Source organism: Micropterus dolomieu, linkage group LG19 (assembly GCF_021292245.1).
Source record: "Micropterus dolomieu isolate WLL.071019.BEF.003 ecotype Adirondacks linkage group LG19, ASM2129224v1, whole genome shotgun sequence".
NCBI lineage: Eukaryota > Metazoa > Chordata > Actinopteri > Centrarchiformes > Centrarchidae > Micropterus > Micropterus dolomieu.
Window position 1 is genome coordinate 7,305,319 of NC_060168.1, and position 18,699 is coordinate 7,324,017.

An 18,699-nucleotide genomic window follows, 5' to 3' on the forward strand; every position below is an offset into this window, starting at 1 on the left:
TATTTAATTAAGAGATTAGTTATCATTACGACAAACTTCGTAAAACAATACTGTATATTCACACAAAACCATAGCTGCAGCAGCCTATAAAACACTATTTGCAGGACAACCTCCAAACAGTGGGAGGGACGTCACAGTACATTTGTTAGTGATTTATTACCAACAACAGAGATATAACTGGCAACCATACACATGTAACACACACACACACACACACACACACACACACCAAATTTACGTATTTCTAGTTGTGTGTGCCTAATTAACTATAACTAACTGCGTTTTAACCATACTCATCTATTTCATAACCCATGAAGCTCACAGTTTACAGAACGACTTTTTGCCCAAGAGTTTGTCCCCAGACTGCTTTAAAGGCTAAACTTAGGACATGTTTAGGCGCTAATGCTAGACTTGGGTGACCATACGTTCTCTTTTTTGGGCTTAAACAGTGCGTCCAGTTTCTTTATACAGTCGCCATTCATTGTGTGTGTTTTGGTGGTGGTGATGGCGTGTGACAGACCCGGATTCAATCCCCCACTGTGACACATCCACCATTGTGTCCCTGAGCAAGACACTTAACCCCTAGTTGCTCCAAAGGCGTGCGACCTCTGACATGTATAGCAATTGTAAGTCGCTTTGGATAAAAGCGTCAGCTAAATGTAAATGTTTTGCATTGCTTTGATCTTTCTCTTTAGGTCCCGCCTTCTCGCATGGCACCATTGGTCGGTCATGTACACACCCTACATGCAAACATTGGTCAAACAGCCAAACGTGCTTATGTTTAAGTATTTAAGATTACTTGGTTGAGGTAAGGGAAATCAATGTTGATTGTGCGTGGGAGATGGGATGTGAAACTATAAACTACATTCACTTTTGATATTCAGAGACAACAGCCATTAATCCCATGCCCACAAGCTGGCTCTTGTTGGGATAACATGAACACAGGTTGTTTGAACAAGCAGCCCCACTTGGAATGCAAGCACACACACTTTCCTCATCCTGGTGCCTGCAACAGATCACAGTCCGGATGAAACATTTCATTAAGCCTGAGATACAGCAGAAAGTGTGATGGTCTAATTGGTTTTGTATATTTCCGCATTCCTGTGTTGTCACCATTTGTCTGTTTGCTTGTCTGGCTCATCCTTTGGCTGCAGTGGTTTTTGCTCTATGTTTCTTTCAGTGGGGGAATTTTCCATTTTTCTGTCCTGTTCCTCCCATTAAACTCATCATGAAGCAACCTGCCGCTAATTTGCAAATTGCTGTATGGCACAGGTGTGGAATTCTATACACAACGTGAAGAGAGCGATGTCATGCCGGCACAGCTGTGGCTAAAACGTTTCCAGTTTGTGTCAGTAGTGGAGGAAGTGAAAGGCAGGAGGAAAAATCACTCCAACGTTTTTATCTGGATAAGAACAGAAGATGTGTGTGGATTGCACCAGGAGGTGTTTGTTTTAATGGGAAATATGGTCTTAATTTTTAGAAACACTAACTTTACCTCTAGTGTGAGACAAATCGTCAGTCATCACCTCCCTCGGATCATTTATAAGGGTAATTTATACCAAAGTAGCACATTTAATTTGACATTGATTTATTTATGTTTTTAATGCTACAAACAACTTTTTCCTTCCTTTTCCCACCACTTTGTACCTTTGTTTCCTCTATCATTATTCAATGAAAGGTAACTCGATAAGGGAGAGCATTTCCTACTTTCTCATTATCTCTCCTAATATGGCTCTTTTTGGCTCCTCCACATCTGCTTCCTTAGTTTCTCCTCTCCATCTTCCTTCTGTCCCTCCCTCTATTTGTCCATTCATCCATCCATATAGACCGTATATACACCTCTTCAGGAGTTATTATGCTTAATAGGAAGGCCAATGTGTTCTGCTTCCCAGGGAAATGGGACTCATTACTTTTCATTAAGTACTTCTTCTTTCCTCGCCCTCTACATTTCCCATTTTTCCCATTCTCCCCCCCACCCCCCACCCATTTCTTCTGCTTCACACATCATTCTTCTTTCACTTCTGATCCCTCCCACTCGTATTTGTCTTTCTGCTTCGTGAGCTGATACACAAAACCAAGCATCCACTTTTTAAACATATCTGAAGCATTGTAAACCGGACTGATGTGCTAGGCCTTATTTCCATGAATTAACTGCACGTGGCACAAGCACAGTGAATGTGTCAAGAGGCACATGGGAGAACCATAACACAGTTGGAAATGGTACTGTAACTGTGCTGAGCCTGGCCTCCAGCCTGACCAATCATATCACATGTTTTTCTTCTCTTTAAGATAGCACACACAGTTGCTGAGTACTCTGAACATTTGGTGATAGTGAAGTCCAAATCCCCTGACCTGAAGAACTAAGAATAGCACAAAATACAAGTGCACCATGTTGTGTTGACCTGTCTGTGGTGCACCAAATGACCAAACTGGCAGAGCGCCTTGGCAGGGAGGACACTCCTTTTAAAAGGGGAAGGAAAACGGCACATTTGATGGGTTGTTTTCACACCGAACATGTCCACACCAATTAAATATTGCTCATAAAAAAATAATAAAAAATAAACCCCGTTTCAGCTGTTCTGCATGTTCACTAAGGGCCACAGAACTGTGTCAGTGCAGATGATTGAAACCCAGGCACCTCGAACTGTGAAGTAAGATCAGAGGAAGAGTCACATCAAAAGAATTTAGGTTGAGTGACCGTATGGATGCATTAGATACAGCTAAAAGCTCATTTCCATCTGCAGTCCCTGTTTGGCATCTTCACACCTGATTGCATGCATTATTGCTTGTGAATACAATGTAATCAGTCATGTTTACTGAAATATGATAAATGTAAATAGTGTCAATGGCTAATCAATATTGCAGCAGCATTTAATGATTTAGTGGAGCACCACCTCCTGGAATGGATGTTGCAGATAGATATTGGAAGTATCTGTGGTTTAAATATGCTTCTGTGTGGTTACTTGAAGGACTGTTCATTGGTTTATTATTCTAGGTTGTAATCCGCATCACATACTGTCACAATAAAGAGGTCAGATCTCTTTTTGTACCTAGCAAAAAAGCCAGACTTTTAACCAAAACTAAGGATTTTTTGTACGAAAGTATGTATACCGATGGATCCTGAAAATGTGATAATGTTGTATTGAACTTAGTGGCTACCCCAACTTTTACCACTTATACCAAACCATTCTACATTTGACATAAATCATTGTATACAAGGTGATTTTGGACAGATTGTGACTGCTAGTCACATGACTCTCCAGGGTCTTTATTGAACAGTGTGGAAAACATGTTTTTGTTATTAGAGTTGTCCAACAAAACCAATCCTCTATGCAAACACACTCAGGCACTCATCGTCGCTGCAGTACACAAATTAAGTTAATTGATTTTTTTGCAGCAGTTTAGGTTTTAATGAATGTCACTTGTTTCTTCTTTTTGTGCAACAATATGGGTTGTTTGAAAGAATAGTCATGAGTGTGTGTGTGTGTGTGTGTGTTTTCTCGTGTGAGGGTGAATACATTTCAGTATGTTTGGTAGCATTAGACAGAGGGCAGATTGTGGTCAACTCCATTTATTCAGCCCTGACGCTCGTGTGTCATTTTGTGTGTGTGTATGTGTGTTAATATGAGGTTGAGCGTATTACTGTGGGTTATTTGTGTGTTGGTGTGCATGCGGACCGTGTGTGTGTGTGTGTGTGTGTGTGTGTTGTGGCACTACAAGCCTTGTATGCTGATAGATGCTGTTGTAACTCCATTGCACTGAATGAAGGCCATAACCCACACATGCATTACCATATTCATACAGCTCACAAAATAGATTGCTTTGGTGTGTGTGTGTGTGTGTGTGTGTGTGTGTGTGTACACCGTAGACTGGTTTGTGCAAGAGTGCAACTCATTTTGAGGAGTCATTTTGGAAAATGGCAAACACACTTGGTCTCTGTGTTTGTCACGCTTCTCCTTGCTCTCTCTAACACACACACACTACAGTATGTGCTCTCACTATATACGTATATAAAGCTCTATCCAGGCTAAAGCCTATTCTCATAAAATGTGTTCAGAGAAAAGAAGTAACCATCAAGTTGGCTGTGTGCTGAAATTGAACATCAGCACAAAACACTTGGCCAAATGGCGGATATTCTCTCTCTCTCTCTCATTCTAATCTTATTCTCTCACCTTCTTTCTCTCTCTTTTGTTTTTTACTCCTTTTCTTTCCCTCTATTCTTTTCTTTCTCACCTGGGTGTAAATTGCCCTGCAGTGGTGATAGACTGTGTGTCACTGCGCCTGTTTTGGACTGTGTGCCCCACTTCTATGTGTGTGTGTGTTTGTGACTCCTCTGTTTTTTTTGTGGTTTTTTTTTTTTTGAGTGTGCGTGTGTGTTTGTACCTGTTTGTGAATGTCAGGATCATTACCTGTGTGTGTGTGTGTGTGTGTGTTTGTGTTTGTGGGTCAGGTCAAGCTATTATTATGGCAGCAGCTGTAGTGGTATTGCAGGGGATTGTGGGAGGTGTGCAGACAGGCTGGGGCTCTGAAGGGCTTTATGTTTGAGTGACAAGCCTGAAATAAATAAGCTGCACCCTGTGCAAACTACATAACTCACAGTCCTCCAGCTATTAAATATAATAAAACATACGGACATGCTTTTTCCTTCAGTAACACTGTTAAACTATATTCATTTCATCTCATGAGTAATCTTTAAGGAAAACTCACTATGATTTATAAACATTTAGATTATACTACTTACAAAATAATGATTCAAGGTCTCAAAAGAACAAACAAAAAAAGAAAATACAAACATAAATAAAGAGGACCAACAATGGAAACTGTGACAGCAAAATGTACCTTAAAGTACCAAAGGTTTGCCATTCAAGAGTGAAAGAGCTTTTAGGCCTAGATGAACCGATTCAGTGGTCAGTTGAAAGATACTAGATAGAAGATAGAAGCTTCCCTATGCTCAGTACAATGTCCCACAAGTTTCACTAACTGGAGTGGGAAATTCAGCACCACGGACAGCGACCCCCCACAAGCAGCAATTGGCAAGCTGTCCATGAACACCACCTCCACCTGCATCAAACATCAAGAAAAAGATAGTTTATCAACACCACCTTACAATGTGACATATTTCAAAACGGTTTGCAGTGGGCAGTGCACCCAACAATCAGATAGGACAGGACTTTGACAGGTGTAACTATTCAATGCACAGAATTTGTCTTTAGATTCGGTCACCGTCGCTTGGTAACGTTTTCAAGTAAAATCAAGAGACACAGGTACCTGGAAGCTTAAGACTGTGAGTCACTCTTTGTCGCCATCTGTCAGTCTCCTCTACCGTCCTGTTAAAGATCCTTTGCTAATAAACATAAAGGTTTGAGGTATGATACTCAAATAATTCAACAGTAATCTTTCCTGCCACCACAAAAAGAAGCTCAACTTTCAAGTGATTGACTTGTTTGTTCTCAAACACCTTGAAAATTTCTACCAGTGGATCGACATAATTCCAGTTGTATCCAGTGTAGGGTCAACAGGCTAAAACAAGGCAGAATAAGTTCTCTGCAAGTCATTTTAGTTTTTTGAAGCAATTTTGTTTGCTTTAGAACCAACACAGAAACAACTAACTAGTGTTAGAAACACCTAACACTAACTAACATATTACATTTGTTGTTGGCATATGAATGAAGATCAAAATTACAGGGAAGGTGGAGAACAATTTTATTTTTAGTGTTTTTGTTACTACATTTTTTACTTTTTACTTAATGACAACATTGTATTGGCCAAAAGAAAAAGATTAATACTATAACCCAGTATTTAGGTTTGCCACACTTGTGTGTGCGTGTCCGAATGTGCATGTGTTTTGCCCCAAAACTCTCTGCACTTTTTCAAACTCTGAAACTCTGCCATTTATCCAGGGTTATTTTCATTCTGCCGTTTGGGAGCATCCATATGCAGATGGAGCTGAGGGGGAATAATATATCTGCCCATGCTCACACCTCGCCCACACATTTAATATGTGTACAGACACTTGCAGCTGCACTGCACCGTACACACACACATACTGCAGGCTTAGATACACGCCCACTCATGCACATACACTCACCTACACAGATTAACACACACGGACAAGTGTAGAAGCAGTGATAAATGAATTATTGGGAGTTTGCTTTCTTTATGACCTGCAGCTACATACGGTCCTGTCGTTCTAATGCGTTTCAGTGTGTGTATGCATGTGTAAGTGTGTATGTGTGTACCTGACCTCTGATAAACCTTGTGTCAAACAAAAGGCATTAGTCCAGTAGACCAAACTAATGTGATTTTCTATTAATGTGATGCCCTGGGTGTATCCTTGTGTGTGTGTGTGTGGGGGGGGTGAATGGACTCCACTCACACCTTCAATTTGTGTCCGCTCATTAAGTCAGGCTGGTCTATTCTTTACTTGATTTTTAACACACACACACACACACACACACACACACACACACACATACATACATTTCCAAAACCATTCAAACCTGTTTGTCTCTCTCTCATACATATGCAAACGTACAAATGCATACAAATTCACATTTGCTAAAACACAAACACACAGAGTACGTTTTTATGACTGTAGTCTTCTAAATGTCTGGCAGGATTGTCAATGATTCAATGACTGCTCGTAAGTACTGTGTGTGTGTGTGTGTGTGTGTGTGTGTGTGTGTGTGTGGGAGAGAGAGAGAGAGAGAGAGAGAGAGAGAGAGAAGAAAAGAGAAAAGAAAGAGTTATGGTGACAGAAAGAGTGATTATGTGTGCAATAAATCTGCTTAGGTGTGTGTGTATGTGTGTGTTCAGCGATACTACAGTAAATCTCTCCTGCCTCTCTATGACTCTATGCATATTGCTAAATCTATAAATGTAACCTATTAAGTGGTCGGTCACAAATTTGTGCTGCAAACTCATGCAAATAAAGTCTTTAAATCTTTGATAGTGAGTTAACGCACCACAAATTACACTTGACACATTTTACAGAGTGCTAAAACATGTTTACATTGACTTACAGTGGTATCCATGGTAACAATCCACATCCATGGAGCGACTGACTTCTGACCGCACACTTTAGCACGGGAGCAGAAACCTGACTAGGGGCTTAATGACATTATCTTGTAGCCATATCAGGGTATATCCACTAGGGGTGTACTGCAAAGCTACTAGCTGTATCTGTTCATGTCAAAATCTGTATTCAGACGTATTCAGGAAGTGAGTGGGGCTTATACCGAATGTAGTAATCGTATAGACTGCTTCCTTTTCTGTGATAAATTGCTCTCTGCCATGTAAACTCCTCATATTTGATATACATCTTATACTTATATGTATAGGCTGCCAACAAACTATACAAACATAAAACAGTATATCAGAATAGTTTAAACGTACTAACATTTATCAAATGATAAACATGAATTGTATTTGAAACCTACTTTAAAAAAAACAAAAGACAAAACAAACAAAGGACAAAAATATAACTTGACTCTGAAATAAGCCGCATTAAGTATTAATGATCTGGGTGGAAATGAATAGTGGCAACAGAACAGGAGGTTTTAACTGTGGGAAAATAGATGCCGTGATTGTATTTGGCTAAATTGCTATAATTTTCCTTATAAACACAATTGCAGTTTATAGTGGGAGTAGGCCCAGATGCAGCTTTTTTTTTTCAAATGAGAGAGAACCCTATTGACACAAAAAATGGGCCACAACAGCTAATCAAGTTATCACAGTAAATTATTTACTATTTTACAAGTTCTGCTACATTTAGAAAAGTTCTGCTGCTTTTGGATACTAGCAGTTCCTGTTGACATTGTACATATGACCGTCACATTACTTTTGCTACTGAAGAAAATATCTGAATGTGATGATTATTAACCAAGATCTTTGGTTATAAGGAGCACCCTTTTTGATACTGTATGATTTGTGAATGTTTACCCTACGTGGACATCCGATACCCGACATCCTTGTGAGTTAGCAGTGTGTGTGTGTGATGTCAGTGTGTTTCAATTTGATTGAGTTGATGCTGATGTTTGTGGCAAGGAAAAAAGGGATATATTACACAATATGACAATATTACAGGCAACATTTGGATAATTTGCTCAGAGGGAATTATCTGTTCATATTTCAGTAATGTTTTTGGATTTGTTTGATATACACGCTGGTTATTGCCAAACAAAAACGAGTAAACCAACAAGGATGTGAGGCTGAGGAGGTATTTTTGGGCAGATGACAGATCCTGAGGCTGTATTGCTGTGGGGCTGTAACTCAGATGGAAGGCCTTGTGGCAAAAGCCTGGGGGCTTCAGTTAAAAGCTTTAGACCATGAGGGAAGACAAACAGAAGTCAGAGGAACAAAGAAAAGAGAGAAGGAGAGGAGCGGGAGAAGATGGGGGAAGAGGGTGGGGGTGGGGGTCCATTTGGGAAAAGCTCCTTGTCATTTCCCATCCTGACCTCTGCGTTTCACCAGCTCCTACTTGTCTTCCATCTACAACTTGTTTTCTGTTCGTTCCGGTTGACCTCGTCCCACCCCGACATTGCCACCACACACTTCCTCTCTTCTTTTCTGTCTTTTTATTTGGACACGACCTCCTCTTCCTCCTTCGGCTATTGCTCTTTTTTCTCGCTCTTTCAGTTTCTAGCAATATGTAGGGAAACGCGATATATAAAAAACGGAAAAGGGCAAACAATTGTTCGTAAAACTGAAATGGACACGCAGAAAATGGATTAATTTGTATGTCTTGTCTGTTCTTTATTTCAGATGTTCAATTACACTTTAGGTCCTACGCTTGCCATTTCATTCATGTCACTCTTTCCGTGTATGCCTTTGACATATATAAAAAATGTCTCTTGCGCTGTTTCCCCCACTAACGCACACACACACACACTTTCTCAAATTTATATTCAGTGTTTTATTGCCTTGAAGGTAAAGAACATTATTACCAGAGAAACAAGATAAAACAATATCCCTGTCAATCACCCTCTTTCTCTTTCTATGTCTCTCAGTCTTTCTCCCTGTCAAGAATTTCTGTACAAAGAATCATTTTTATATCTTATATAAAGTTATAGGTGTTTTTGATGATTGTTCATGTTTTTCTTTATAACCTATTTAAGTTTCTAACCCTGTTCTCTGTTTCCATTAACGTTTCTCCCCTCTGCAGTTGCCATCGGAGTTGTACTTGGAATCTGGCCACTGTGTAATGGCCTATATACTGTATTATCTATCATCATATTCTCAATTTTTCTTTTTTCTCCTCACAGTGGATGGATGCATAGACTGGTCAGTGGATCTGAAGGAGTACCATGTTCTGGCCGGTGAACCCGTTCGGGTGAAATGTGCCTTGTTCTACAGCTACATCCGAACCAACTACACCATGGCCACCAACGCCAAACTGCGCCTCATCTGGTATAAGAACAAAGGAGATGCAGAGGTAAGATCACCTGGAATTATAGATAATGGGGGAGGAAAAAGGGGAGGTGGGTATGGAAGTCCAACGCTGACAATGATACATTGAAAATAATTTCCGATCTGCATACATCGTAAGATGGAACCCAATTACGCACCGGATATGACCTCACTGAATGGTAAGTAATCTTCATGGAGACTTTGCAGTCTCAAGTGGAGAAAGTGGAGATAAAACATATCAGGTGAAAGTATCAAAAAACATGATACCTGTGAAAAGTCTTCCCATTAAAGTCAATGCAAAAGAAATATTACTGATTCATATAGTCTAATTTTTTGGATCAGGGCTAGAAGTAGAGTGGAAAATGTGTAAAACTACTTGACTGTGAGTTGAATTTAAATTATGTATATAAAAAAATGGAAATAAAATGAAAATGCCTGTGTTTTCATTTGAAAAATGGATTTTCTTTTCCCAGGCATGTTTCATTGAATCTGTCAGGGTCAACTATCACAACAAGTGAGGAGGATATACTGTACCACAAGATTGGTTGGATCAACACACCCCAATCAGGGGACATCTAGTCCTCTGCCTGCCATTTACCAGATCAGTGTCTCAAATCAAAATGACATGCTAATTCTTCAACTGCAAGTAGCAGACTATTTAAAACCGAAAAAATATTCTTTGTGTGGTTCATCAAGGGTGATAAATGATCCGAAATTCCCGCGAGGAGCGGACAACTCGGCACAACACCGGTGAAGCTTAAGACAAATATTGACACTTTGGGCCCAATTTGGACATTTTCACTTAGGGGTGTACCCACTTTTATTGCCAAAGGTTTAGACATTAATGGCTGTGTGATGTGTTGTTTTGAGGGGACAGCAAATTTACACTGTTATACAAGCTGCACACTCTCTTTACAATGTAGCAAAGTGTCATTTCTTCAGTGTTTGTGTGTTTGAGTAATAGCCAATATACTGAAACTAGAGGGACTGAAAATCATACCGTTGTCCCATGTGCTATAATAAAAAAGTTGCCCTCCTTTCCCAGCCCTGTGGATTCTATCTGAATGATAAAGCAGGATTTAGGTGGATTACATTTAGACCTAATGATATATGTAATATGCATCTCTACAGAACATTGAAACTGTAGATATTACATCTTTGGATTTAATGTTATACTTTTCTGTCCTATTTGATTGTAATTATTTTACCTATGTTAATACCTCATAGAAAGAGGTCATTGATTTATGTATCTTTACTTACACTTATATCTAAATGTCATTCATTATTTCAGTAATTGTTTTATTATTAATCTAACATTGTCTGTGTCCTTTAGGAGCCTATCATCTTCTCAGGACATAGGCTGAGTAAAGAAGACGACTCCATCTGGTTCAGATCTGCTGAAATGGAAGACAATGGATTTTACACCTGTGTTCTAAGGTAAACTGTGCACACAGCTAAATTCCTTTTGACCAATAACTTGACACAGTCATGAGTCAACCCTGAAGCAAAATGTCTAAAAACGAGTTTAGGTAACAACCTAGATTCTCCAAGGAAGCACCATTTACAGTGGGATTATTTCTGGTTCTGCTGGATGCACTGTTGATAACACTTTGTGAATATCACATAAATACTGCTTCTCTCCCCAGATGGGAGGTAGGTCAAAGTACACTGAGCAAAACACAGACTTTATTTTGAAGTTTCACTTCCAGCCACAGCTCATATACTCATATACACCAACATGCAAACAAAATATTTTTGGCCCTCCTCTGACATGGAGCAGTTCTCTTGGAGTTGCCTCGGTATTGTTGATTTCTTCACATGGGAACAACCTTGGAATAGAGTTTTGACTCTAAGTGTTCTGTCTCTACCCAGGTGGCCCATTTACATTGCTTGGGCAAATAGCAACACTGTTTTTGGTGTTTGAATGAAAAGAATGTGGTTTTTATTCGAAACTGCTCAGTATGCATTTTGAGAAAATAATGCCCCCTGCTCTCAGGAATCAATATTTCAAAACACAGATAGATGGTTTCTCAAAAATGTAACTGTTTTCAACTTTTTGAGATATTCACTATTACTATTTATTTTAGTCAGTCAGTGGTACATTAGGAGTTTATCTTCAAAAACAGTTTTTTTCATTACATTTGCTGAGGTCTGTTTAAAATATCAAATGTATGTATGTATGTATGTGTGTGTGTGTGTGTGTGTGTGTGTGTGTGTGTGTGTGTACATACGCATATGCATATTTGCCTTGGTAGCTATGTGGAATGCTGCCAGTTGAGTGAATTGAATATTTACAATATGGCTGTTGGCAATACAGCACACTTTGGCCTGAGTCCTATGTGGCCCTTCAGGGATACGTGTGCATGTGTGTATGTGTATGTGTGTCTGTGTGAATTTGTTTGATACTACAGTGTTGGTGGTGGTGATGGGGTACCAACTCGTGTGTACAAGGCTTAAAGTCTTGTTTACCTGCAAGTGGATGGTGTGTGTGCGCAGAATGAACTGAATTAAAATATGCCCTCTTGTAAAGTAAATATTTTGCCTAAAGTCAGCCAATATCCATAGTGAAGTGTTCATTTTCCTGCTACTTTTGTGTAACCCTAATGACCTAATGTCATTAATGTCATCTGTCAATATATGGAAGTGGACCTGAAGTTGTTATAAGTTGTCATTTATTTGTTTTTTTAAACGGTTTTCAAGGTCAAGAATGAACTTGTACACGCTTGGATCTTTTTGTTTGTAGTTTTTGGCCATTTGTAAATCATTCAGATCAATCAACCTACAGGTTTGAAAGAGAAAACCAGTTCATTGAATGACTTCCTGGTTTAACCTTGTCCTACAATACCTGCAGATTTCAGACACAGAGCGACTATTACCAACATTTTGGGTGTGCTCACTTTCGGTTTTACGTCCAAATATAGTTATAGATCAGTGGTTCTCAAACTATTTCACATCAAGGACCCCTAAATAGACAACAAATGAACTAAACTGACCCCCATGTAATGAGATTTTGTCCCAGGTCTTTTAGATGTTTTATTACAGAAAGTGTTAAAACCCCATGACCAAAATACTGAGATATTCTGTCATTGTGTTACATTTGGAATTATAGCGGAAAATAAATTATTTTCCTTTTTGCTGGGGACCCACTGGAACCTCCCTCAAGGATGCCTGGGAGTCCCCAGAACCTACTTTGAGAACCAGTGGTTTAGATAGTCCGGCTAAACTGTTTGTTTACAACTGGGCTTCATTGCAGCAATCTATCCCAAATCTCAGAAATTACTTTGGTGAGTGTTTCATCATAACCAATATGAATGATTAGAAAACCAATAAAATAAGAGGGTGCTATTTTTGTTTCACTTCTTCCATTCTCTGCCTTCAAAACCACAGCAGCTTAGCTGTGCACTACAGGAACAGCTCTCCTCATGTTTTATGCTGTAAATCACTGTCTCCCCTCTCTACTTGATTCAGTTTGTCTTCCTCCTCTGCATCTGGTACCTCTGTCTCCTGTTTCTTTCCCTTTGCCCCGTTTTCTCCATCACCTTCTTCCCCCTACCCCCTTTTTTCCCCCTCCCACACCTAATCTCCTCTCCCTTCATCTCGCCAGCCGCCTCCATCTTCTCTTTCTCTCTCATCTCCTGTTTTTCTTCCTTTGCTTTCTTGCCTCAACAGCCACCACCATCTTCCTTCCTCCCTTTACCCCTCTCCAGCTCCTCCTATTTAGCTCCCTTCATCACCCTCCCTCTCCTCTGCTCTTCTCCCACCTCCTTTTCCTGCCAGAGCTTGACACCTATCCTCCTTAATAAGCTCTCTCTCCCTCTCTCTCTCTCTCTTTCTGTCTTTCCTTCGCTCTCTCAGCATGACAACCTAATTAGGGCTTGGTGTCTGTCATTGTCTCAGGGTCTCTTATTAACACACACACACACATACACATCGAGACAAAGCACCTCCTATCCTAGTGGGGAGCTACCTATTAGATCATACTATATTACTAGAAAGCCAGTGGGAGAATGTACTTTAGTATATTTAGTACCCTTGATGTGATCTATATTGTTGTTCTTCATGAATCTTATTCTTTATCTGCCCACCGTCTTTTTCAGGATTAGTTTCATGTACACACCTGTCACTCAGTTCTGACTGGCAGGAGGTGAAGTTGGGTTTATACACTAACAATAAAAACATCAGATTAATCTCAGTTGCAGCCACAACCTGCCTTACATAGGTAAAATGGGTGTAATCTTATTTAAAATTGTACAGTTTGATACTTCATTTTTCTCCATATGCTGCCAAGGTTCAACGATGAATTGCCTCTCCGATATTTGTATATTCGTGTGATGTTTCACCTTGACACCCACGATGCTTACACATTTTGCAAATAACTATAGATTGTTTGCTTTGGTAAAAGTCATCAACACTGAATTAGAGGAGAAACACGGCAAAGAATAGGAATAAACGATATATTGGACAGTGGAACTAGAACATCAGAACAACCGGGGAGGCTGTTGAGTTTTAACTAAGTCTCATTGTATCCCTGTTTCACTATAAACGGGTCTCCAGTTGATGTCTTTGTGAGATTTGCACGCAGTTAGGGGATAGAAAACAAACTCAAATGACTGATAGCTTATGTTGACATGAACATGAAAAGTACACAAATGACAAAGTAATCCATGGAATTTCAGCTCAGTGTATAATTAGCTGTTAGCGTCATGGATATTAATAAGGCGGTGGAGAGTTTTGCACAGAAACTGGTGAGGAAGAAATGCCTGTTTCAACAGCTCACACTGTTATTGAGTGTTTGTGGCAGCTTAATGAATATTGAAACAGTTTGTCAAACTCTATTATCAGTGCTTTGGTGATCAGTTTGATGTGCGTGTGGAGTTCAAAAGCAGAACGACGGGTTTTGGATGCAAAATGCATCACGTTGGTAATCTTATAATTAAAACAAAATCACAAAGAGATATGCAGACGATCATGTGTGGCTGATAATCAACACTCAATAAATCCTATGTTGACACAGTTTGTTAAAAGCAAAGTTTTGGTTGGAAAAACTGCAGTTATCTTATATGTGGTTTTTCCAATCAACTTTAGATGAAACCATGGCCACTTCCGAATATGACGAAAGCCATGACAGAATTGTTGCCATAGAAACCACACTTACAAAGGTCCCGCAAAATGTGACAGCTACAGTTGCTTGATCTATAGCCAATAAGTTAACATTACTATTCCTTCATTCCAATAAGCTAAGAAAGGAGGCAACTTCCTGTCACATTAACAGCTAGCTGTGTAGACTAAGATTTTTATTATCATGAAGAAATGTCTCGCCTGCAAGTTATAACTTTATAAATGATAAGCTTTACCGCTAAACAGTTGTTTTATGGATTTCCAGTATGTTTTTTTTATTTTTTTAAAAAAAGCCATATATAAGCTATCATGGCATTGCAGCAATGAGTTTTCTACCCCTCTGCTGTGTGCATATTGGTCCACATACCCTGCTGTGCATTCAGTTTTTACTCTCTTCTCATCCAGCTATTTATCTATAGCCCTCCCCCTACTCACCAACTCAACCGACATTCACCTGTTCTATACCTTATCTTTGTCACTGGTGATACATGGTTGTGATGAGATGTCTACATCATCTCTAGTGAATTAACAAGCCATGGGGTAGAAAGACACGTTTCTATGGAATTTTCTCTCCTCCGTAACTTTTATGGTCTTTTTCCATTACTTAGTCTCTCCCTAGCCTCCACTGCAGCAGCGATTTTGCTTTTCTCTTTGATCTAAGCGGTTGTCCGTGATTTATATCATTTTAGGTCCTGTTTTCCTCCATCTATTGCAAAGCTGTTATTACAGTGGAGTTTTACACTGCTCTTGACAGATCTCTCTGTACTGTGATGCCATTTCCTTGGAGTGGTTTAGCGCTATTTCCTTTGTTTTGTCTGTTCAGCTGCTGTGGGTGCTACTGGCCGTGCTAATGACTTAGTTCTTCTTCTGTATAGTTAAAAAAATGTGTTTAAATGTAAAATGCATCAGAACTCCAAATTTGTGCCAAAGCATGTGACAGAGCAGGAGATATAATCTTCTGATGAGTTCACACAGGAGTCATTCTCAATTTAAGGCACAAAAGAAATGCTGTAATAAGCACCACTTGTGTAAAGGGTGAAAAACCTCAGTTGAATTCTTCAATACAAGCTACACATCCATTGGCCCAAGGCAAAATGATTGCCATCCACACTCATCGTTGATCCTTTTCATGACCTCTACAAAGAGGCCCAGGCTCCTTTAATTCATGCAGCATGCCCTGGGTCTGCCCCGAGCTTTGTAGCTCCCGGCAAATTATATGTCCTATTCTCTCTGAGGTCACCGACAAGCTCTTAAAGCACTCAGACATCCCGCCTTCACTTTGTTCTAACTGAGGATATGAGTCTGAAAGCAGACAAGTGAATGTTGTCAAGTGCTTACCAAAACCACATTTAATGTAGTTTATAGATTTGTAGTTTCTAGACAAATAAAATGTAGCCTGGTTTCAGTCCTCTGAGAACCTACCCACAATTTGTTCAGTGATTTAAATAGGTCTGATGTTCCGCACAAAAAAGGTGACAAGCATGGAAAAGGCTGTTGTCAACTTAGTTAGGCAACACTGCAAACTACTTCGGTCTTGAAAAACGTAAGGTTTCCTATTCCTAGCAACCTTCATGACAACTTCCGTGTCATCTGAAAATTACATACAGTAGATGGTAACTCACAACTAGTTGGTTTCATGTTGGTTTGGGAAAGCAAATAAAATATTTGCCGATATCACAAAGCCTGCCACGACACGATTTTGATGCGATTCATTCAGTTAGATTTATTCCAATTCACGACAAATGCAACTAAAATATGATTTGACAAATTTATTATGGAGCTCTTCCATACATTTAAAAGAAAAACAATCTATTTTTTGTTCACTACAAAGTGCCACATTTCTCATTCATACTCTTTCAGGGCAAATGTTTTTTAAATCCGTTAACTTTAAAGACTTGTCATTTATGAACATAACAGTGTACATATGCTTTAGTACCTTGGATTTGCAAGGTTACATCTGTGTGCTCACTGAGTGGTTTAGATATAATGAGCTTTTACATTTTCACAGCTTATAAAAGAAAACTGAAACAACTTAAAGTTCCCATTTACAAAAAAGTTAAAGCAGGATTTTTGTGTAAACATTCACTCAAATTTAGTGTCTCAAACTATATATATATATATATTTTCTCAGTAACTTAGTAATAATAACCAAGGTCACCACTTAACTTATATTGAAGTGTAAATGCAGTACAGTCTTCCTGCATCATAACTATCCACTACTACTTTGGGATATACAGTTTTCTTAACCAAATCAAAATCAAAATATCACAACAAAGAAAATGTAAACAATTCCATATTTGTGCCTATTAAACAAGTAAAATAGTTAACAAAGTCCTTTGCATGTAATCATCAGTAGTTTGATGACGGCTTGTATCATGGCTTATTATGGAATCTCTACAACAGTCAAGTATGTCCTTCAGTGTTCTGCCTTGAGAGGTTTTTGTTCAAAAAAGCCAACTGATCGACATGTTCAGGAGACAGAACGCTGCTTTCTGAATGGACAATGTCACCTGCAGTGCTAAATTTATGCTCAGAAGGTACACTAGTACCAGGAATGCAAAGGTTTGCCAGGAGAGAAAGCTCATTCTGTTGACCTTTCCACCACTCTAACACATTACCTCCCAGGATCAAAGATGCAGTGTCTTTATACTTAGCAACTTCAGCATGGGCTAGCTCTCTGGAGGTCTTGACAGTCTGGCTATTGGGTCCACAGTGCAGAAGGTGTCACCAAAGAGATCTTCAAGTGCCTTTGACTTCTTGGAAGCAGGAACATATTCTAAAATGATACAGAACACAATACTTGTTTCAGAAGACAAAATATATCTTTCTGTACTCCAAACACTCTAATCCACTTCTTTATAACACTGAGTCAATGGAAAAATACTGTACACACACACCTTGTTCAGTGGCTTGAGCCTGGGACACAGGCACCAATTCAGATTGATCATCAGAAGTTTGGTCACCAGATGAGTGAAGAGGTGTATTCTCAACCTGTGCCACTGTGTCATTCTGTAAATGATTTAAACAAAAATAAACACAAACACACAATAGCAAATGGAAACTTTATGAATAGTCTTTGTATTCTTAGACATTACTACACATAGACAAAAAAATATGATAGACTTGCCTCTGCTCCAGCCACGGACATGTTGCTGGCGTTATCTGAAACAAGCCCGGGTTTTTTGTCACCCATATTCCACTCCTTACATGCTTCTTTCAAAACTGTCCCAAGACTTGGTCCTTTGTGTAAATCGTTCAAAAGATGTGTCTGCAGAACACTTGCCAGTCGGTGTCAGTATGATGACAGGTCACAGTTACATAGGCGTCTGTTGTACATGATGTCCATCCATCCGTAGCTATAACAACTCTTCATGCGTTCGTTAAGTCACATTTAATGTCACCTTTAACTTGATTGTACAGACCTGATATGCAAATTTGACTGAAGTGCTGTCTCGATGGAATTGCATATCTCGGCTCCAGAGTTTGCAGTAGCTCACGAAAACCGTTGTTCTCGACAACACTGTAGGGCCTCATGTCTTTGCAAATGAAATACGAAATGGCAGCTGTGATACTCATCGTTTGTTTGGAGTTGTGGTTCAGTTTTTGTGGGAAAATGCTAGTCAAAGCTGGTAAGCAGGCGTTAGCATGGGTGTCAATGCCTTGCCCATTTTTAGGTGCCCAGCCAAGTTTGTCTAGTATTTTATCTCATAATGAGATTGTTTGCATATGGCACGTGCTTTGTCTGTTGACCCGTCTTTTCTCCGAAATCCAAAATATTTCCATAGCGCTGATTTATTCCGATACACCCCTAATAATAATCCTGTGGAATTGTTGTCTATAGAAAACATGTGATGACTCCTCGTTAAACAATTCTGCCTTGTTTATGGCTGTAGCTGTAAAAAATGAGCTTTTCATCTTATTCTAATAAAATACTACAGGGCATATTGCTGTCCCCTATCCTCTGAAGTATATACATGCTCAACTTCATATAGAATGCTGGGACCTGTCTTTTACCTGTTGATTACACTGCAGATCCCTAATGTCTATAGCTCATACAAACTGTGGGTTTGGGGGAGGGGGGGGGGGCAACCAGGAGACACTGTTATAAAAGCAAAGGTGAACAAGCATTAAAGGTGGAGTGACATTCCTTCTCAGGAGACAATAACTGCAAAA

At 39.4% G+C, this 18,699-nt stretch overlaps 2 protein-coding genes across 6 annotated transcripts in view; both read left to right on the top strand.

Moving 5' to 3' along the window:
* The window catches only part of si:zfos-2326c3.2 (traf2 and NCK-interacting protein kinase), a 594,814-nt gene that overhangs the window by 332,287 nt on the left and 243,828 nt on the right, over positions 1 to 18,699 (top strand). The window lies entirely within an intron of this gene.
* il1rapl2 (interleukin 1 receptor accessory protein-like 2) overlaps positions 1 to 18,699 on the top strand; it is a 478,610-nt gene that overhangs the window by 269,478 nt on the left and 190,433 nt on the right. For all 4 annotated transcript variants that reach the window (XM_046030692.1, XM_046030693.1, XM_046030695.1 and 1 more), the window contains exons 3-4: positions 9,264 to 9,433; positions 10,742 to 10,845. In XM_046030692.1, coding sequence (XP_045886648.1) covers positions 9,264 to 9,433; positions 10,742 to 10,845 — 274 coding nt within the window. The remainder of the gene's footprint in view (positions 1 to 9,263; positions 9,434 to 10,741; positions 10,846 to 18,699) is intronic.